A 22,512-nucleotide genomic window follows, 5' to 3' on the forward strand; every position below is an offset into this window, starting at 1 on the left:
AAAGAATACAGTGTATATACATTCAAACCGATCTATAGGGCACCGTGCATGGGAACTTTCTCTCTTCACAGACAATTTTCTCGCGTTACTTTACATCAATTCTTGTAATTGCCAGTGTGGTCACACACTGATTGAACATTGATAACTTTTTTGTTAACGATGGCAAGCTCATTTTCCATGATGTCGGGTGGTCCTAGGATCCTGACAACGTTCCTTCTATAGATCAGGTATGCTACAGCCTATACCTCCCGGAAACCAGCTACTTTGAAAAAATCCTACCTCGTGTTAGATTCTTGCCAGGTGGTCATTTAATACATTGAGGTGCACGAGTCACCAGCGTCTGTGAAACCCTTTGTACTACTTGGGAAACGAATGATTTGTCCACCTCAATCGTATCACAACGAACTTCAATAAAACTTTCAATAATATGCACGTACCATCAATTTTAAAGGGACAAGGGCAGAATTTGAATTGTTTAGATTTCTTTACTAGCAGATTTCAATTTCTCCGCATTGCTATTTCCCTTTTTACACGGTTTATAAAATCCTAAACGTGGGTGGATGATTTTGGAGAATACCTATGCTTTAAATCGCTTATAGAATGTTCCCCATATCAATTCATAATTACTTCTATTGAAAATCAACAACAGTGTGTCTTTGTGTGGGGATGTTCATTCAATATACATATATATCTATTTGCATAAGGGAATAACAAATAACAATCACTGTTAAAAAGACACCCAATTCTACATGCCTGACTGGCATAAAACAGCAAGGCAATTCAAATCTGAAATCAAAAGAACGTTTTAAATCTTATTTCTACCCTGCCCCTTTCCCACACCATTCGATGATCACCTCGTTTTGAAAATACAAATGAGCCTACACTGTATATATCCGTTCGAAGTATGGAATTTTCACATCTGAATTAATGAATTAGAAATATTTTCATTTTTAAATTCAGTGTGATATACATTTCTACTTCTATACACACACACACACACACACACACACACACACACACATATATATATATATATATATATATATATATATATATATTCTAATGTAAAGATAATAAAAGTTTCAGGCTTTGGGTCAAATTGGTGCCATAATATATCATGATATGCATAGCTTAGGGATGGGACGGTGTTGTTCTTTAAGTGCGACCCATTTGCTGTTGTATATGTACACATGTATATTTCTAAATTTGAATTAATGTGTTTTCATTACGTAACATATATACACTAAACTAAAGTCAGTCACCCTTTTATTCATTGCATTGTTAGATTCGCCTCGTCTTACGTATTACATATGTATGACACAAGAAATGACGTCACTACTCGACTGTACAGAAATCGATTAATAGCCTAGCTAGGCTACATATGTTCATATCTTTTGTTTGGACTACTATACATTGTATTTACATGCAGTTCTGAGGACAGTGCCTGTGACATATTGCATGTCCAATAATTGGTTCAACCATTTCTACAATTTGTTTACGGAAAAAGTACCGTCTTTTTATATCATTCGAATTACTCCTCAGCCAAATTTTGGATTAGAAATCGCTCGCGGTAGATCGTTTTGTCGCCTTTTCAGCTGTCCAACCGATATGTTAGCCAATATATTTAAGGACAACTTAATATAAACCCAAACCTACATTAAAGTTTATAAACTTAATGTGGCTTTAATGCTGTTTTTTATTTCAACTTCATTATATGGTGTTTATCGAATCAGTTTATATCAACTGATTCGATATGCAAGAGCTTTTTCTGCGTGTAGTCAGTTTTTAAATCAAGGTAAGGTACTGCCAAACAAGTTCATGGTACAGGGGTTTCAACAGTCTCGATTGATGTCAGCATTTCGAAAATTCGATGGTCGTTTTTACGATCTAGTTCGTCAATACAACCTATCATTGGGTCAAATGCTGTCTGACGTGTTTCATACCGATTGTTAATTGTTAAGCCGTTCTTGGCACATTGACTTTGACAGCGGATAACTCCCTTTACCTGATCAGGATATAGGGCTCACGGTGGGTGTGACCGGTCAACAGAGGATGCTTACTCCTCCTAGGCACCTGATCCCACCTCTGGTGTATCTAGGGGTCCGTGTTTGCCCAACTATCTATTTTGTATTGTTTATAGGAGTTCTGAGATCGATCACTGTTCGATATCTTCACCTTTCATACCGTTCACAGCGGACAAAGTCGGTGAACATGGGATGCTTACTCCTCCTAGGCATCTGATACCACTTGTGGTAAGTCCAGGTGTCCGTGATTGTCCTTTTCTTGAATTTGTATTTTCAAAGCATTTATTGTTCTCTAATCGTTATCTTCATTTGTTCATAGAAAAAACTCTTATTCCATATATTCCATGTGCTCATTAAAATAAATGTCACATTAGTCTATAACGTCTATCATTGCAAATATGCCAGCAATTTCTTTGTTATGAATCTTTAACGTCTCATCGTTTCTGGTTCTCGCTATACATAAATGACCTTTCAAATATATATTCGAAAAAAATAATAATCCAAAACTGTTGGAAAACGATTAGGGGTGTGTTTATGATTATCTGTGAATAACGACAAAAACAGGAACTTCAAAATGAAAAAAATGTAGATCATGAATCATGCTAGCACTTTATGAAACATACGAAAATGATAAATAATTATCATTCTCTTAAATCCTGTAAAGAGTACAAAATTGAAAGCAGGGCAAATAAGGGTCCCTGAAAACAGCTGATGTTGGATAAGATGCCTAGGAGAAGACACATCTGTTGATAAATTCCACCTATCTATGTCTTGATCAGGTATACTCTGAACCAAAAATCAAGGAGATAATTCGCTATGTGGAAATCAAGGAACCATTGCCTCTAAAAATGAAAAGGTAAATATGAAGAATAGTAAACAACCTCATAACTCCTATAAATAATACAAAATACAGAGTTGGGAAAACACGGACCCCTGAACACACCAGAGGTGAGACCAAGTGCCTAGGAGGAGTGAGCATCCCCTGTCAACCGGTCACACCAGTCGTGAGCCCTATATCCTGATCAGGTAAACGGAGTTATTATAGTCAAAATCAGTGTGGCAAGAACGGTCTGGCAATCAGTATGAAAACATGCCAGACAGCATTTGACCCAACGAAAGTTTGTAGTGGCAAACTAGATCGCTATAACGACCATTGAATTTACAAAATGCTGATTTTAAAGGAGACTGTTGAAAACCTGGCACAGCTAATTGGGTTGTCAAGAGCCTGCTTCGATTTAAAAACCATACGTGGAAAAAGCTCTCACGTATTGATCATTTGAGAGATATAAACACCATATTTAGATTATCATGGAATATTGTTACATAAATATGGGAAGTTAACAATGGAGAAACTGAAATCATCCCGTTTGTCATAAAATTGAGTTGTAAGTTTTTCGTTAATATCTACATGTACTTTCAATTAAGTATTGAAACTTGAAGTAGAAATGCACGACGCTGTGGTGTATTTTATTTCGAGTTCACAGAAATATATTGAATCGACATGTGAATGAAAATACTTATTGTTAATAAATAAAACGTCGTCGATACTCGTATCAAAATGTCGAATTGAAAGCCACAGCAAGATATTTTTTTCTTTTTCACGTAGAAGTTTTTGAATAAATTCTGCTTCATAGGAATATAAAAACAGGTCAGCTAGTAAAGGAACACAATTCGTGCCCATGGAAATTCTAACAGACTGTTAAAAGGCCTGATCATCAAAGACAACGAAGGCATCGTCTATGAGGAATTTCGGCATCTCTTTAATATTTACTTCAGAGTATTGATACGTGGAATCAGAGTGGTATGTAGCAAAGTAATGTTCTGGACGACTGAATACTAAATTCTAAAAAAAAAAAAAAAAAAGCTGTTTGAAAAATTATCTTTTTCTATGTATCTTTTGCACACTTTTGTTGCCTCTGCCATCATCATCCAAAATTGAAGTAACGTATTACACAATGAGGTTACAGACTGCCTATTTCTTTTTTGTCCAGGAAATAAAATAGTTAGGAGTGGACAACTTGTTCCTACATTAGATACGAAAATATGTGGGGACGTCATCTATGTTTGAATAAACAAGTGAAGATAACGAACGAACAGTGATTAATCTCACAAATCCCATAAAGAATACAAAATTCAGAACAGTGCAAGTAGGAAACGTTGAGCACTCTTGAGGTGGGATCAGGTGTCGAGGAGAAATAAACTTCCCCTGTTGACCGGCCACATCTGCCGTGAGCCATAAATCTTTATCGTATAAACTGAGTGATCCGCCGTCAACATCAGGATGTAAAGAACGACCTCGCAATAGTTAGGAAATACGTCACACAATATTCGACCCAATTACAGTTTGTACTTCAAGGCCAAATCATCGTAACGAAATGCTGACTTAAAATGAGAATGTTGAAATTGCTATAACATCAAATCATTTGTCAGTAGCCTTCCTCAATTTAAAACTTGACCATATGCAGAACATGCTCTTGCGAATCGAATCTGTTGAGAGATTGAAAAGCATCTCATTATTGCTACACAAATATTTTTGATAGTTTTAGTAATTTTATCATATGTTGAGCATCACTGAAGAGACATTATTTGTCGAAATGCGCATCTGGTGCATCAAAATTGGTACCGTATAAGATTTACATCTAGAACAAACGGCAATTAAAGAAATGACGTTTATGCTATTTTTAAAACAAGCTTTAATACAACGTTTGGCTGTTAGTTCTGATTATCATTTGCCATTGGTTGCACGCGACTTACTTCAAAAATTCAAAATCAACGTTCTACAATGAAATATTACATTGTAAACATTAAAACATGCATGTGCTAATGCTCGCGTAGAACTTGATTTTATCAGATTTCAGAAACTTAAAAATTCTCTAAATACTTGCTTTCTAGGTTGATGCTGACTGTTAATGCTTTTCTAAGTCAAGTGTGGTGCTAAAGTGTCTATGACAAATGAGTGATGAGTCAGGAGAAGTGTGATGCACAAAACGGCGAGTATTTTGAAAAAGATAAATCATGACGTTATTAGAAACCCAAAAGAAGTGTGTTTTCGTGTCATGACGTACACTAGTATGATATAAGTGTATTTCTGTTATGTAAAATAAAATTTAAGATGGTAAAAGATTGTTCTTTGTAATAACAAGAGAATGAACTGACTACTAATAGAAAGGGAAGTGACGTAATTGACGCTATACATGTATCAGAGTATTTGGGACAACCTTCGTGTACAATGCGTAATTAAATAGTTGATGATTATCTTCAGATAAAGTAGGTTTGTTTTGTAGATAGAATTATGTCACATTGTTCACTAGACTAGATTTTTAGGTTAGATAAAATGATTAGATGTGTCTGACTCTCAAATATCAACGGAAACAGGAAGAAAAGTATGGAAAATACTGATCCGAATTAGACAAATGTCAAAATCTGCTTGACCAATATATTTTTAACTGAAAGCTTATCTGTCTGTCGATTTCAAAGGGCAAGTATATTTCATCAAACATTTTCGTTTAAAAATGCAACTTCATTTCATTGTAATGTTAATTTTATTGTGTGAAATGGCACGTACTTCGAATCAGACCACTCACTTTGCACCGCTATTATGATGTCGGAAAAACCCAAGGGAACTGATTTATTCTAACAGTGATTTATGCTACTTTCTAAAGGCGTTAAAAAACTGACATCTTAAGGATAAATTCTGTGTTTGATATCAATAACATCGCCTATTTCTTTTTCAGTAGTCCTCGCAGACTTTTGTTTCTTCTAAGCAGTTTGAAGATAGAGGTCCATTGTACGTATGGACATCACAATGAAAGGTATAATAAACTTACATAGTATATGCATCAATTAAATATTAGTTTGTATCATCGGGATCTTCACTGAACACTCCAGCACTATAGACGGTTCTAAGAGGTGCTTTTGTTGTCCATAAGCGCTTTGTTATCTAGACAAGAGATTTCGCCATATGAGATGCTTACTCCTCCTAGGCACCTGATCCCACCTCTGGTGTGTCCAGGGGTCCGTGTTTGCCCAACTATCTATTTTGTATTGCTTGTAGGAGTTATGAGATTGATCACTGTTTGTTATCTTCACCTTGCATGGCCATATGGACATCTAATGGAGAAATAAATATGTATCAGGCTACGCAGGGGAAACATTGAAACTCTGCATATCATTACAGAATCGATGTATTTATGTAGTTTCTTTCTTGCGCAAGATTTCGTCAGTTTTAAATAAAATTCAAGTTAGACATGTTCTTTCAAAGTAATTTTATTACAGAGAAGACATGCCAAGAAAACATTAGAACATGTGCGTACTGGAAATCTACAATGCCGGATTGTCCATGTAAGTAAACAGATTCAAGTCCTTACAGTGTGATATCTATTTTGTATTGCTTGTAGGAATTATGAGATTGATCACTGTTCGTTATCTTCACCTTGCATGCATATATATATATATATATATATATATATATATATATATATATATATAATGTTATCACATAACATTTTACCCTTTTCTGCTTCAGTTAATCCGATCTATCGCGAAGAGAACAATAAAGAGGAAATCATCTTTAGATTCCCTACGGTGAAAATTTCACCCCCAGAGTGGACAACAGCGAGACGACCATTATTGATTACAACGTATTCAGGACGAACAAAACGCCCCGAACACCCGGATGCAGGTACCTGTTTCATGACGTATTTATGTGAGGAAAACGGTGAATAACAAGTGTTAAACGAGTGATACTAATCGTTGCTGTATTTATATTACATCATTTATAAGGCAAGCCAAATAGTGAAACTTTAACACATGGATAACATATTCCTGTTTTATTTTTTCTGTGTGTGTTGCGAATGTTGTGCTGTTGAATACACCAATGCATTGACCCCTGATCATCATTTTCACAATTTCTGTCAAGTGACATTTTTTTTATCTCAGAGTAGGATCAATGACCTCAGTTCCATCTCCGTGCATCTCGACTACAAAAAGAAAAAGGCGAATTCGAAATTACTCTTGTGTTTAAAATTTTACACACATGACATCGAATTATCTGAATGTTTTTGGATTTGTGAATGAAGAGATCAAAAGAAATGCAAGGCAGGGCTCTTGTGATTTTAAGTATGCAGCAAAGACAAAAACAGAAGATTTCAGATGGTCTTTCATCATTTCAGCAGCACCTCATCGTCGCAAACCACGGCTTAAATGTACGCTACTCTCCCCATTCATCCGTGGCTCTCTGCGTGACAATTTATTTTGAGATTTAAACTGTTTATAGAATGTGGGTATATTACTCTTGACCAATCAGAATGCTTGTTTTGTTCCACTACTTCGGTAAACTTACCAGCACAGAATCCGTGAGCGCGTTCGAGATCGTCATTTCCGTTGTTCTCGTGCTCCAATGTTAAAGTCGCGATCGACGAAAACATTTACGTACGGACGTGTTCTTATCCTTCGGCCACAATACCGGCAGAGGTGGTGTGAGTTTTTTAACCTCGAACAAGTTCTCGAATTGCGTACTCGGCGTTCAGGATCGACAGGAATTTGTACTACTGCAAACGAATGGCGACCTGGAACGCACTCCGTATGTATTCAACCTGTGTTTGACATAGACAGTTATGAACAAGCCGATGTCTCAGGGCATTTGATGAGGAGTAATTATGTTTTTCTTTCCTTAATAGCAGGCGGTAAATAGTAGCTATAATACCGGGCGTTTCCAATGAAATATTCGGAAACTAATGGCAAGTGTCGTGCATTTTTAATACAACTCTCCAATTCGAAGCAAGTGGATATATAACAGGGGGGAAAAAACCTGTGAAACTGTTCAGTTGTCATCGATCTGTAGGATTTTTGTTTCCAAAACTGTTGGTGCACAAAGCACACATTTTCATTGCTTCGGCCATTATAGCTGTTTTACAAGCTAAACATGGTTATCCAAGACCAGATCATCATATAATGCTTAGAATGAATTCTAATGGTAACGGATTACGTCATTTTCGCTATGCCTATTTATGAGAAACGAAGAAATTCTCATGCAGAGACCCACTGATGAAAGGGGAGAGGAGCGTACATTTCAGCCGTGGGTTGCGACGATGGCATCAATTTTATTGAGCATTTTATCAGATTTTATTAGAAATTACAGACTTTTGACATATCTTAAGTCGTCTTATCTCCAACATTATTTTGATTCCCCATGAGTCTCAAGTTTTCGGTTTCTTTTGATTGTTTGTTTTACTTCCCATCCAGCATTTTCATTGAGACGTCACCAGCTGTGAAACACGTGCTACGAATTTAGACCTATGCTTAACCCTCAGGGCCATAGTAGAGAGGGTTCTTTATCGTGCCAACGCCTGTCGCGCACGGTACCTCCGTTTTAAGGTCATATCCGAAAGATAAGTGATTCTCACTTCTAAATGACGAGCGTTTGGCGAAGGGGCAATCAATACTTATCTTAACCTCTTAGATTTGACCCAGCCATGGTACGAGCGGGATTCGAACTCACGACCTCCTGGTTACAAAGCGGACTGTATACCAGAGCTAGCGCGACCGGTTGGTTTCTTTTGAGGTAGCTCTGATCGGTATATAAATTATCTGATACCTTCAATTTTATGTTTGATTATACATGTATTGATTTGATAATGCTAAAGACAGGGCAACGTGTGAAATAGTTTGTATAAAGGATATCATTGTTATCATTATCGAAAATGTTTATAGTTTTGTTTTACGTCCCATTAAAAAATGACTTAATGTGTCACAACGTTTGGCGCTCAGGACCGAAGCAGCGAGAATAATCCATTCTGTTCATGCCAATCAAGACACGTGACTTCTGCGTTTAAGGTCATATGCGAAACATCTTTACTTTCATTTTAGTGTCACGTGCTTATAAAAAGGATCAGTCTGTACCTACATGTGATAAGTTGTACGTCCGACGGGGAACCGAGATCGAAAATGGAACTCAGTTATCTCGACTCTGAAGTTACAGCTTCAACAGCTAGGCTACCATGATCGGTGAAGCGAAAATTCTTACATTTTAGTGTGTTAAACAAAGTTGCAAAATAGATATAATGAATAAAATGTCAAGATGATATCTTCAGCGCGAAATATTTGATAAAACCTTTGAAGGCACATATACTCTAACTTTTGTGTTAGGTTTTCAAAAAAAAAAATAAAATACAAATACTTGCGTATTCCAAGAATAAAATGAAACAAGACACTTTATAATACAAGCATAAAATCCTGCGGTTGTAGAATATAAATGAAGGTAGTTTCAAAACATATCCTGTCTTTTGAAACTCTTTCCGAAACAAGTCAAGTACTGACCACGTAACGGTTTTATTAGCATGATAAATTTAGTCTGATACGTCCTTACTCCGATATCAAAAGTAGATGAACTCTTACCGAAAACTTACTGACACAATTTTTACGTTCTGACCACGTGTGAGGAAGACGTGTACAATGCATACATTATGCAAATAAGGCCAACCGAAGATGTGCGAGAGTTAAATTAGCAAATAATGAGCTAAAACGGGCATTCATTTCATCTGGAATAAAATGAAATAGTTTGCGTTTCGCAAGTTATATATTCCATTATAGATATATTAACAATATTAGTTATTATTTTGGAAATACCAAATACGTATACACCTTTAAAGATAAATGACATTATTAGAAACATGATTTTTTTCCAGATATTACCACATCATGGGAACATGTTTCAAAATCTAGAGTCAATGTAGAAAACTCCATGGAAAGCACCACTGCAGCATGTAATTATATAGCTATAAACAAAGTTATGTAGGTAAAAACTTAAAAGAAATCGGCATTGTTCTGCTTACTTCTTTCGAATTTTGAATTATAATGTTAATGAATAATAATTCTATGAAAATATATGTAATAAACATATATATATTTGATAGGTCAATATTTCATCTTCAACAGCTAAAGCAACTGTCATATAATTTAAAGATGATTGACATTAATAAGATATTTGAACATTTTTCAGACGTAACCACATCATCAGAACAAATGTCAACACACAGAGTCAATCGGAAGAAATCCACGGACATCAACACTGGAACTCGTAGTTATCTAACCTATTTAGCACCTACATAGATCAATGCTTAGAGAAATTTGTTTTATTCACAGTATCATCTTACTTTTCACCGTAAGGATCCGGGTTAGAAAAGGTCCTCAGTACCCCTTGCTTGTCGTAAAAGACGACTAAATGGGGAGGTCCTTCGGATGAACCGCAAAATCCGAGATCCCGTGGCACAGCAGGTGTGACACAATAAAGATCCCTCCCTACTCAAAGGCCATAAGCGCCGAGCATAGGCCTAAATTTTGCAGCCCTTAACTGGCGATGGTAACGTCTCCATATGAGTGAAACATTCTTGAGAGGGATGTTAAACAATATTCAATCAATCAATCTTCTTACTTTTACTGATATTCTAATTCTTATCATTTTGTTGTATGTTAGCAAACAACATTGTTGTCCATCGTAAATTAAAAGTTATTTCCATCAATTTCTTATTTTCAAAATATTCTTTGTTTTTAAATCCCCGCCAATGAAGGAATATACATGCATTTGTAATCCAGATAATACATTGTAAGTGAAGATGATTATATATTATTACATCATAATAATGCTTATGATTTAGAGCCAAAAACGGGGACGTCGACATCGAATCCAATAACATTAACTTCCACTGCATTAACAGAATATGGAGTAACCCGGCAACTTGATACTCACGACTCTACAGGTAAACCTAAATATTCCTTCCCTCTCTGCAGTCGTTATCAAACGAACTCAGAACACGTATAATATAAATCGGGTGTAGAGAACGAAGCTTGATCACAGGTTTAAGCAACTCGCACAGTTTGCTGAAACTTTAGCAGCATCATAATGTAGACACCTCGTACCCTGAACAGCTTCCATACCATTCTTGATTAGACTCATTAAAGGTCAATCATGTAAACTTAGTACTTTTCTTATCTGCATGTATCGTCGGTTACCCACAGGTGCTTCCATTCGATTGTCTCCATCATCATATTCGTATGAGGGAGCGTGAGTGGACACAAAACCGTGGTTTGCGACGATTATCTGCATGGAGAATACCAGATTTTTATAACACAGAGCAAAGAATTTAGATACGATAAATACGAGGATATATATTGAAGGCCTCGGTCAACCACTACTTTTTCAGGTCCGTTAAGTAACGAGCAGACCTCAACGAAAGTCAATAATTCCTTTATTTAATTATTGGGAACTTAACATATTTTTTTAATCTTTCAACAAATCAAAACATGTGCATCTCAAATATTAACACCTCTATTGCAACAATGATAAAATGAATTATCAATTACTCACTTTGTAGTTGATATTAGATTGATCATCATTAGCAATACCTCGTAAAGTCATTAATGACATTGAGTTTGATTCACCTATACGTGCTATAATACATACTATTTGATTTGTCGATAAATTCGTCAATAAATATATGGTTGTTCAAAAAGAAAATCCTGAATAAATCCCATGAATTCAATGTAAAACTTATACGGTACCAATTTTGATAAGTTCGTCAATAAATATATGGTTGTTCAAAAAGGAAATCCTGAATAAATCTCATGAAGTCAATGTAAAACTTATACGGTACCAATTATGATGCACCAGATGCGCATTTCGACAAATAATGTCTCTTCAGTGATGTTCAACCGAAATGTTGGAAATCCGAAATAACAATGAAGTTTTAGAGCTATTATAAGGAAAACAGTGTGCCAAAAAAGAGGAGTCAAATTCGTCTAAGAATAAGAGTTATGCGTGAGGAAGATAATCCTTAATTTTGAAATTAATTTCTAAAGTTTGTAACAGCAATTAAATATACATCCGTATTTTCAAGCTAGTAACGAAGTACTTAGCTACTGGGCTGTAGAGACCCTGAATATAGAATCTGATATGAACTTACTCTTTAATTTACACCAGAATAAATCGTATAGTCCAATCGGAGAGCATCAGCATTTCTTATAATTATTGATAATTTCCAGGAGATACAGTTGTTCTATCATTTGCTGTGGGGTTATTCAGTTTTCTGGTGGGGATGTTGGTCATGCTGTTACTATATAGAGGCAACAAGTCAAGGATGAAGTTTGCAAGGTACGTTACATATGACGTCAGCATCCATGGCGAGTGTTTCCAATGGATCCAGGTTTTAAACAATGTATTAAATATTATTGTGGTTTAAATGTATAAATCGGTAGAATAAAACAGATAAAGCATAACATTGAGGGAGTAATCAACATTCCAGCTTAGGGAAATAGGCTTGATCTCTCTCAATGATATGCTGCACACTGAAATTGACTATGAATTACTGTAACGGTCTCATACATCAGAAATATTTAATTTCATCAAATATAGACACTCTTTTAAGAATTTGTATGGAAGTCAATGATTGACAGGGCCAAGGGACTAATTGTTACTCAAAAATACTTAACAATGGCATACAAGAATGGATGGGGTGAAAAACTTTTAAATGTCTTCAAGAAGTTTCTGGATTAAGAAGTTAACAAAATGACAGAAACCATGTGTTAACTTGTTTGACAATCCATAGTAGCGGGGTAGTAACAAATGTAACATTTAGTTAGATATCTATGTTAAAACATTGTGGAAGGTAAAGATAACGAACAGTGATCAATCTCAGAACCCCCACAGGGTTTACACAATAAAGAGTTGGGTAGACGCGGTCCCTTAGAAGTGGTATTAGGTGTCTATAAGGAGTAAGCAATCCATGTCGACCGGTAACACCTGTCGTGAATCCTATATTTTGATCACAAAACGGAGTAATCTGAATGTCATGGAAGAGTAGAAAAATGCATGTTTGGTATCATCTTCTATATTATTAAACATATACATGCCGAATTAAACATTATTTTGGTCGATGTAAAAATCCAGAGCAAATCCTGGTTTGAAAATAATTGGATGGATGAAGATTTAAATGTTTTATTGCAAGAGTTTTCACGAAAGGTTAGACTAACAAATGTATGTGTAATGCGATACAACAGTATAACCAGTACTATATGTAAGTTTTTTAAGGCTATGTTTGTCAAAATATCGTATGTTAAAAATTGTGCGCCATTTATTCCGTTTTACTTTGAATCTATACTGCTGAGCAAAAAATCTTTCTTCTTGTTATGCGATATGATAAATCGGAATTATCACATACCCACATCAATTGAAAATAGAACACTGGAAAGTAATGTATCCGCTAAATAGTCATTTAAAGTTGTTTTTAAACAAGCATTGACATTCAAGTTTCGTGTCTACAACATTGAATTCATTACAAGTTTCCTCCTCGGAGATATTACCTTACGAAAACTAATTTTATTTCAGATGACTGTTGTTGGTTTTTGTTTTTGTTTTTTGTAAAGAAAATGTTTTAACAAATCAACATATATTCTATCGTGTTCTGAAATTCTAGTCTTATCATGTATATTTTCGGGGGGGGGGGATAGAAAAGAATTGCTTTTTATTGTTACTAATGTTATTATTGGTGAAAAAACTATCACTTTCTGTAATAAAGTTGTTAATTTCATAATTATGTGTTCCAAACAATATATTTTCAATTGTGCAATTAAAACAAAATAAAACTGATCGGTCTACAGGGAATGTTTACTCCTCCCAGGCATATGATTCCACCTCCGGTATGCTCAAGGAACCTGTTTGATTCATTACTGGGCTGGCACATTATCTTTTTTTCAAAATTGAAAAGTTTTTAACAATCAAGTCATGTGAAGTTTTGAAATTTGAGTAACCTGGAATACAATCTTTGATCTGTAACTTAGAATATGAAATATACAATCAATTAAGCTGTGCAGTAGTAGTGTGAAGGAGTGCCATATACTCAAAATTGTTGATATGTATTTTAATTACTTGTAATTGTGATCATGAGAATGAAAATGTATGTGAAAAATCAATAAATATGTAAACATTGTACATGAAACCTCATTATATAGTTCAGAAAACTTTCAATATTAGAGTTTTGGTAAAGAAATGCATGGCGTTAACAAGCGATACAATGAACAAGCTGTCATACGACTTTTATTCAATCATTCACATCAATCAGCCAATATGTTATAATCAAAATACGTTATTTTGTTTGTAGAAAGAGACAAGACAGAAGGATAAGCGTTTTCCTAATTAACAATGCTAGACAATATACATCCCGGGAGAATTTGAATGCAGAACTTCCCATCAGATACCAATCTATTCAATCCCTGAATACACCCAATGCACAGGTAAAATGTGTAGCGAATCAATCATGTGATGACGTCCATGGGTGACGGTATTATATATCACTCTGTTCCCCTGCTGAAAAGTTAGATCTAACAGTGGGTGTGACCGGTGAACAGGGGATGCTTACTTCTCCTAGGCACCTGATCCCACCTCTGGTGTGTCCAGGGGTCCGTGTTTGTTCTCTTAATTTTGATTTCTTTATAGGAGTTATGAGATTGGTCACATCATTGTATTTCCTTCTTTATCTGTATTACATTAAACTACTTAATGATATTCTGTGATTTCAATTTTGCTTCTAGCATTCATCCTGATAGACGTATCAATCTTATAAAACAAATTTGAAAATAGGTGAAAAACGAAGTACAACGACATGCAATGCATGTTTGTACAAATATACATTTTCCGCGTTTCCCAATATTTATTTGCGTTTGAGAACTCGTCGGTGCATGAAACATAATTATTGGTTGTTTGGTTTACATGCAATCGAACATTTTCCCATCATATTGAGACGTCACTAAATGTAGGAGTAGTACCACAAATTTAGACACATGCCTAGCGCTCTAGCCCGTAACATTGAAGGTTCTACACGTGATCCCCATTGTTAAGGTCATATTCGAAAATTCCGTGATTCACATTTCTAAATGCTGGGCATTTGGTGAGGGAGCAATCATTACGTGTATATATGTCATATGTTTAACACAGCCAAATCAGAAGAGGGTCTCAAACTCATGTTCTCTCAGTTACAAAGCTTTACCACCTAAAATGTAAAACAAAAAAATTTAAAAAAAAAACAAAAACCACGAGTTTGCATAGGAATGACTACAAATATGGACCTTTTAACTACAGGATTTCACATTGTCAAATTTATGTTTTCTTAGATAATGTCTTAATATGATTACATGCATGTAACATCCTTAGAAACTAATACCAGTGTTTTCAAAAATCTAGATACCTAACACATACCAAAACTCAGAAGAGGCTGGAATCCCTTACCTGAATTCAGACCGCGATGACATACAAACAGTTTCTTCAAATATCTGTCGTCAGGAAATAAGCAGTGTTTTCGGAACAACCCTAAACCAAGAAGATTGCAATAGCGGAGAATACATGGAACTGAACGATATATAATGGTTGATCTGCATGAGTATTCTAAGTGACACTTTCTCTTATTTAAAATAGTAAACGCGGTTTCATTCATGTTGTAACAACTGGGATTTTTTATTTTTCATCAAACAACACTTTGTTATTCTTCATCAAACTACACTCCACGATAGAATGGCTGAAACATTGCCACAACGGCGTAAAACCATAGTCAATCAATCAAACTACACAAAAGCTAAAGTGTACAGTAGAAAGCATATTTACTATAAAGTTGTTTTTTTTAATATGGGTGTGCGAAGTTGATGTTACAGACGTTTCAACAGTCTCAAAGCCAGCATTTTGCAAGTTTATAATCAAAAACGTCCACATTCAAGAAATTACTTTGTTAAACACCACTTTGATTCCCCGCACAAGTACTCTGAAGTTGATATTGAAAATGCGCAGAATTCCTCATTGAGAATATCTTCACAGTTTTTATGATCATTTTTCCAGCAGTCTATTTGAATTCCCATGGGCACGAATTATGATTTTATTTTATCAGCTGACCTAATCTAATATTTTTGCTGGGAGAAACTTGCTCAAAAGCTTATACATGTGAAGAAACATTTCTGACTGTGGCTTTCAACTCGACGTTTAAAAATATCAGCTACGTTTTATCAATGATCTTTGTTCGTACGGAGCAAATGTTGGGGCTTGGTAGAACATTCGCTGGATTCAGCAAGGTTTTTATGTTTGTAAACGTTTTTGTTAAGTTTACGAATCCAGTATAGGTATGATAATGTATGACTAATGCAAGGGAAATTAAAATTCGATATAAAAATGAACGTTTCTTGATGGTTTGCTTTACATAGGTTTGATAGTTAACACCTAGTTGATGTTTATTCTTAAGCACCTCATCCCACCTCTGATATTACAGTGGTCCGTGTTTGCTGTACTTTCAGTTTTGTATGTGATATTAATAAGAATGATCACTGTTCGTTTATCTTCGTTTTAATTTACATAAATTTGGTAGTTACCGGGTAGTTGCGACCAACTTTGTCACTTGCGTCAATAAATGAATTGTTTATCCTGATATATTGTGACACGATACATACATGTAAGTCAAACTAAAAAGTAGATATTCTTTATTCATTGTATAGGAAGCATCTGCCATGATAGCGAATATCCCCTATATTAATATTGCTGATAGTGTGTAAAGTTCTAATGATTTACGGTTAGATGGAAATATCCACTACGCAGAATGACGGGGAAAGGTTTACTATGTAGCAGGTCTCCCGCTAGGGACGTTTACTATGTAGCAGGACTCCCGCTAGGGACGTTTACTATGTAGCAGGACTCCCGCTAGGGACGTTTACTATGTAGCAGGACTCCCACTAGGGACGTTTACTATGTAGCAGGACTCCCGCTAGGGACGTTTACTATGTAGCAGGTCTCCCGCTAGGGACGTTTTCTATGTAGCAGGTCTCCCGCTAGGAACGTTTACTATGTAGCAGGACTCCCGCTAGGGACGTTTACTATGTAGCAGGTCTCCCGCTAGGGACGTTTACTATGTAGCAGGTCTCCCGCTAGGGACGTTTACTATGTAGCAGGTCTCCCGCTAGGGACGTTTTCTATGTAGCAGGTCTCCCGCTAGGGACGTTTACTATGTAGCAGGTCTCCCGATAGGGACGTTTACTATGTAGCAGGACTCCCGCTAGGGACGTTTACTATGTAGTACCTCTTCCTTTGGATATGCTACAGTACTACGGGGAAGATTTATTATAATGACGCTGTTAAAAACTCATATTTGAAGATTGTTTAAAATGCTTTTCATTATATTCTTTTCTGCTTTAAAGTGTGATATTTTAACGAGTGGATTGACATTATCTATGACTTCATAACAGTTGACAATTAAATAGTAATTTAATATGGGAGACATACTGGCGGTAAACTTTGAAACTTGAAAGGTAGGTTGTCCCCGGTTGAGGATTTTATTTTGCTAAAGTATTACTTATGTATCTAATTTTCCCCAGAATTATGTGTCATCTTTTCTCCTCTTGAGAAAACAATGCTGCATGTCTGAATTGCTAAATATAATTTCCGGTATTGTCGGGTTTTGTTTTATCTCGCCTTGACATGTGATCGCTGATACTTCAGAATAGAGTTACTGTTAAAGCTTGAGGAGTTCCGGAAGGTTATAGTACATTTCTGACACACCAGTCGCCTTCTGTTGTCATGAACTCCCTATCCTAGTTACATGTATATAAACTAGGACGATTCAATTTTGAATGTTAATGGATCAAATTAGGAATTTACCCATATCTCAAACCAGGTTTTGCATTTATATTTATCAAGGAAGAAATTACACTCCTACAAGTTAAAAGTTTATAATATGCATTTCTTTTAAAACATTCAAGGGATAATGCATTGCGCAACAACATGTACACAGGCATTGCAACCAACTGGATTGACATTTCATTTTGATACGTATTGTGAGGTCAAGTTTAATTTAACATTTCTACGTTTACACTGAACAAATGGTGCATTGCTTAGTTACAAATATACCGTTACAGTGAGAGAAAGGGGCAGCTTTTGAATTTCCATGTGTAAGTGAATTTGATTTACAAGGCACATCATAGTCTTCCATATATCCTTTATATTATATCTAATATCACTTTCAACGGAAAATTAACAACACAGCTTTATGGTAAAGGAGATTAATTCAGTTGCTTCATCCTCAATTCTCCATATCTGTGTAGCAATATCCCAGTATCAACTGCATATCATGTTTATATCTTTCAAATGATTCAATTTTCGAGAGCATGTTCTGTGTAATATCAATTCTTTAAATCGAGACATATATATTGACGTATATGTTGATGTAGCAGGGGTTGTAATAGTCTTAAGGTTTGCATTTTGCAAAATATATGGTCGTTATACTGATCTAAGGACAAGTTATCACTGGATCAAATGCTGCCTGACGTGTTTTAAACCAATTAGAAAACCTTTTGACTTTCTGATTTTGACTATGGATTACTCCGTTGATCTATCAAGACGTAGAGATCACGGCACATGTGACTGCTCAATGGGACGTATGATAAAATTCAAAGATCTGAGTAGTAGAACTTGTAGGTTAGATTTAGTTTTGTTACTCTCTTTTATATCAATGAACGTACTATTTGGCAACATTTGTAATTCTTTATCATTTTCTTTAATCGTAGAAGTCAAAGTTGTGAATATATTTTTATTTGAAAAGAAAATGCACACAGAACGTTATTAAGTTCCTCGGCATTGATTCAAAGTTGGGAATATTCGAACGTAAATTTATGTTGAGTTTTAGACTTATGAAATGAGTCTAGGATGAAGTTATAAAGAATAGAGCATGTCCAGCTCTCGTTCCCTCGGGATGTTTTAACAGACGGATATATTAGAACAAGTTTGTCAATAAAAATAATTAAACTCATCGACTAACAAAAACATAATTTGTACCATTCGATGTTTCATTTCATTTTCCTGATGCTTATGTTTCAATGAAGATTAAGGAAGAAAATGATATGGTTTTGGGAAGTAAAGGTTAAGTATATAAATATACTTTATACTGAAATTCAGCTGTAATTTTATTGGACTGTGTCAATTTATGTTAACATAATGTCGTCCTTGCTGTATCTGGTGAGCATCATTAAGGTAAATAGTAATGTTGATTCTGTCTCATGGTATATCTTCATAACTAATAATCAGAGGTGGCTTGCTTAAATCACTTTACATTATTTACCACAAAGCCTTTATAAGGGAACAGAGTGAAACATAATTTGATCATGTTGATCAATGAGTGAAGATGGGACGATTCGAAAACAGTACACATGAATGGATTTTGGAAACTATTTGTCAAGGTACTAGCAACTTATTACGATAGATATATACTACATCACAATATTATAAATATATTATGTAAAAATACCTATAAATAAAGCATGTTTTTCTTTACAAAACGACTATTATTTTTACAGATTATACCTTCTGGCTGGTTACATCCGGGTGTGTAGTGTTTGGTTTTCTCCTTGGTCTAGTCATAACAGGCTTGCTATGTCGAAAGTACCACAGAAAATCACATAGGTATTAAATCTATGCAAATTATTTCAATAATAAAATCAAACATACATTAATTCGGTTGGTTGGTTGGTGATATATTGTTTAACGTCCCTCTCGAGAATATCTCACTCATTTGAAGACGTAAGTAGTGCCGATGAAGGGCTGCAAAATTTAGGCCTATGATCGGCGCTAACAGTTCTTGAGCAGGGAGGGATCATTATCGTGCCTCACCTGCTGTAACACGGGACCTCGGTTTTTGTGGTCTCATCCGAGGGACCACCCCATTTAGTCGCATCTTACGATAGGTGAAGGCTACTGAGGACTTATTTTAATCGTGATATTTCGTTTGGAATAATGCATTAACACATTTTGATGGATCGTGTTACCGGTCTGAAAATTTGTATTAGGGCCTCAATATCTATAAGAACACTATCATATGACACTAGAATATCAATGGTAAACATGTCTTATCGGGGAAGCTGCATTTTCCTAAGTAAAACCACGGTCCGGCTATCGTCCTAACTGTCAAAACAAAATTAATCTTACACTATGTGAAAATGATAGTAAAGGATTTGTATAACTGACGGCGGTTGCCGAGCAGCTAGGGTGTTCACCTCACAGATAGGGTGTTCATCTCACAGATAGGGTGCTCTACTCACAGATAGGGTGTTCACCTCACAGATAGGGTGTTCTACTCACAGATAGTGTGCTAACCTTACATATAGGATGTTCACCTTACAGATAGGGTGTTCACCTCACATATAGGGTGTTCACCTCACAGATAGGGTGTTCATCTCACAGATAGGGAGCTCTACTCACAGATAGTGTGCTAACCTTACATATAGGATGTTCACCTTACAGATAGGATGTTCACCTCACAGATAGTGTGTTCACTTCACACATAGGGTGTTCACTTCACAGATAGGGTGTTCACCTCACAGATAGGTTGCTCACCTCACAGATATATTGTTCACTTCACAGATAGGGTGTTCATATCACAGATATAGTGTTCACTTCACAGATACGATGTTCACCTCACATATATAGTATTCACTTCAGAGATAGGATGTTCACTTCACAGACAGGGTGCTCAACTCACAGATAGGGTGTTCACCTCACAGACAGGGTGCTCACCTCACAGATAGGTTGCTCACCTCACAGATAGGGTGCTCACCTCACAGATAGTGTTCACCTCACAGACAGGGTGCTCACCTTACAGACAGGGTGCTCACCTCACAGACAGGGTGCTCACCTCACAAATAAGGTGCTATAGGGTGTTCATGTTGCAGTCATGTCTCCAAGATGTCAATTCCAGCGTCACGTCCGATCCAAATAGTTAACATGTTAACCTGCGTTTGATATTATTTTATGTTTTCATATATTTTAAGTGGTTTTAACTTGTTTTACATGTAAAGCATTTAAGGGTAATTGTGTTATTAGATAAAAAGCTATATAAATGCACGATAATGATGATAATGATAATTAATTTCGCTGAAATCAGGAATAGCGTTAATAAGGTAAGCACTTTTCAATGGGTTGGGGTTATATTATCCCCAATAAAATACCTACGTGTGTGTGAGTGTCTCAGTTGTGTATTTCGAACAATACAGATATCTCCACTGGCATATATTGTTATTAAAACAGATGTATATTGTCAGTATAATTCATCTAATGTTGTTGGTAACATCTTTTCTGTCTATAGATCCTCGCCAAATGGTGCACAAGGACCTTCTAAAGGAACATATTATTTTGACGAAAGGCACAATTTGTCCAGGAAACCTACAGACCACAACGTCACTTCTAATTTTTATACAAATGACGTCACTGAAATGCCCACGAGTTCAGTGAACTTTTATGAGGTATTCTGTTTATCAAAGAAAGGAAGAATATTGGCTCAATTAAATATGTTTCCTCAAACGTAACAAAGATGTGCATGCATGACACTGTAACCGTATTATATTTGGCGTGTACGATATTTGGCGGAAATCGCTTTTTCAACAAGTTAGCGTAGATTTGATTTAGCGCATTCCTGAATTACTTTAAACATCTAGATTTACGGATGGCATTTAGCAATGTACTTGATTTAGCGGAAGCTGCGTTCCGCCAAAGGTGCTAAATAGAATACGCAGCCAAATGTAATACATTTACAGTATTTAAAAGTACTGAAATATTCATTTTCATAGAATAATGTTTCGGTCATTGTTTGTAGATCAATGAAAAAATGCTTCAATATCACATGAATAGGTACACAATCCATAGATAGTCATGAATGAGAAGTTAGAACTCATTTTGGTATTGCTCGAATATAAAATATTCGTCGAAAGGCTTTAATTAGAAAGAGACACCTAAAGTTACTGCAAATTACTAAAACATCGATTGACTTTTTTCTCTCATATCCATTTAAAAGATTCGTAAAAAGGTATCATTTCCTGTAGTTTTTCAAATCATATAACGTTTCTACACAATTTCAAAGTAACTAATTTCATCGTAGAATCAAAGACATGGGATACCAGCGGATAAGGAGATAGATGAATCTGACGATGAAAACGTGGACGATTACATCAAGATGACAAAACCGCCTAAAAATTTGCCGCGTTCCAATTCTAGAAAACAGAAAGTTCAGAAGAAAATTGATGAAGCAGCGATGTATATATCTATGTCATAAAAACTTTAGAGATGCCGTTATCCGTCATGTACAAACTAGAGACACAAAAACTCAAGCAGAGTGTGCCATCTGTATATATTGATCTGATAGGATTTCTGAATCCGATGTTATTGAAGAATCACACCGCAACTCGTTACATATTGTTTTAGTGTATGAAATCTGTGGTCAAATTAACAGAAAGATTTGGAATTAATATTACCATTCTTATATTTAGTATTCATTATTTACGATACAGTCATGATCTTCCATGCATTAGATATTCAATCAATCAATATTTGTAAAAATGAAAATAAACTTTTACAATGAATCATATTTGCAAGTACTAGATCTAGATTGATATGACTGCGACCAAGCATCATTCAAATTAACTG

At 35.5% G+C, this 22,512-nt stretch overlaps 2 protein-coding genes across 6 annotated transcripts; both read left to right on the forward strand.

The window, feature by feature from the left end:
* Positions 1-5,270: 5,270 nt before the first annotated feature.
* LOC125655922 (uncharacterized) lies at positions 5,271-16,232 on the forward strand. Of its 4 annotated transcripts, none has more exons than XM_048886456.2 (10): positions 5,271-5,502; positions 5,759-5,836; positions 6,300-6,365; positions 6,550-6,705; positions 9,710-9,787; positions 10,024-10,101; positions 10,679-10,780; positions 12,063-12,171; positions 14,177-14,309; positions 15,256-16,232. In XM_048886456.2, the coding sequence occupies exons 2-10, from the start codon at positions 5,818-5,820 to the stop codon at positions 15,433-15,435; spliced, it is 921 nt and encodes a 306-aa protein (XP_048742413.1). In that variant the 5' UTR covers positions 5,271-5,502; positions 5,759-5,817; the 3' UTR covers positions 15,436-16,232. The 4 variants fall into 4 exon arrangements, with proteins under 4 accessions (XP_048742413.1, XP_056001509.1, XP_056001508.1 ...); XM_056145534.1 differs by lacking the exon at positions 5,271-5,502 and adding an exon at positions 5,524-5,663; XM_056145533.1 differs by lacking the exon at positions 5,271-5,502 and adding an exon at positions 5,524-5,643 and having other exon boundaries at positions 5,758-5,836.
* Positions 16,233-18,934: 2,702 nt separating this feature from the next.
* LOC125654807 (uncharacterized) lies at positions 18,935-22,448 on the forward strand. Of its 2 annotated transcripts, none has more exons than XM_048884894.2 (5): positions 18,935-19,071; positions 19,177-19,277; positions 19,395-19,500; positions 21,179-21,335; positions 21,968-22,448. In XM_048884894.2, exons 2-5 carry the CDS (start codon positions 19,223-19,225, stop codon positions 22,139-22,141), a joined length of 492 nt encoding a protein of 163 aa, XP_048740851.1. In that variant the 5' UTR covers positions 18,935-19,071; positions 19,177-19,222; the 3' UTR covers positions 22,142-22,448. The 2 variants fall into 2 exon arrangements, with proteins under 2 accessions (XP_048740851.1, XP_048740848.1); XM_048884891.2 differs by having other exon boundaries at positions 18,936-19,071; positions 19,167-19,277.
* The last annotated feature ends 64 nt before the right edge of the window (positions 22,449-22,512 follow it).

This window comes from Ostrea edulis, chromosome 7, assembly GCF_947568905.1.
Source record: "Ostrea edulis chromosome 7, xbOstEdul1.1, whole genome shotgun sequence".
NCBI classification, from domain to species: Eukaryota; Metazoa; Mollusca; class Bivalvia; order Ostreida; family Ostreidae; genus Ostrea; species Ostrea edulis.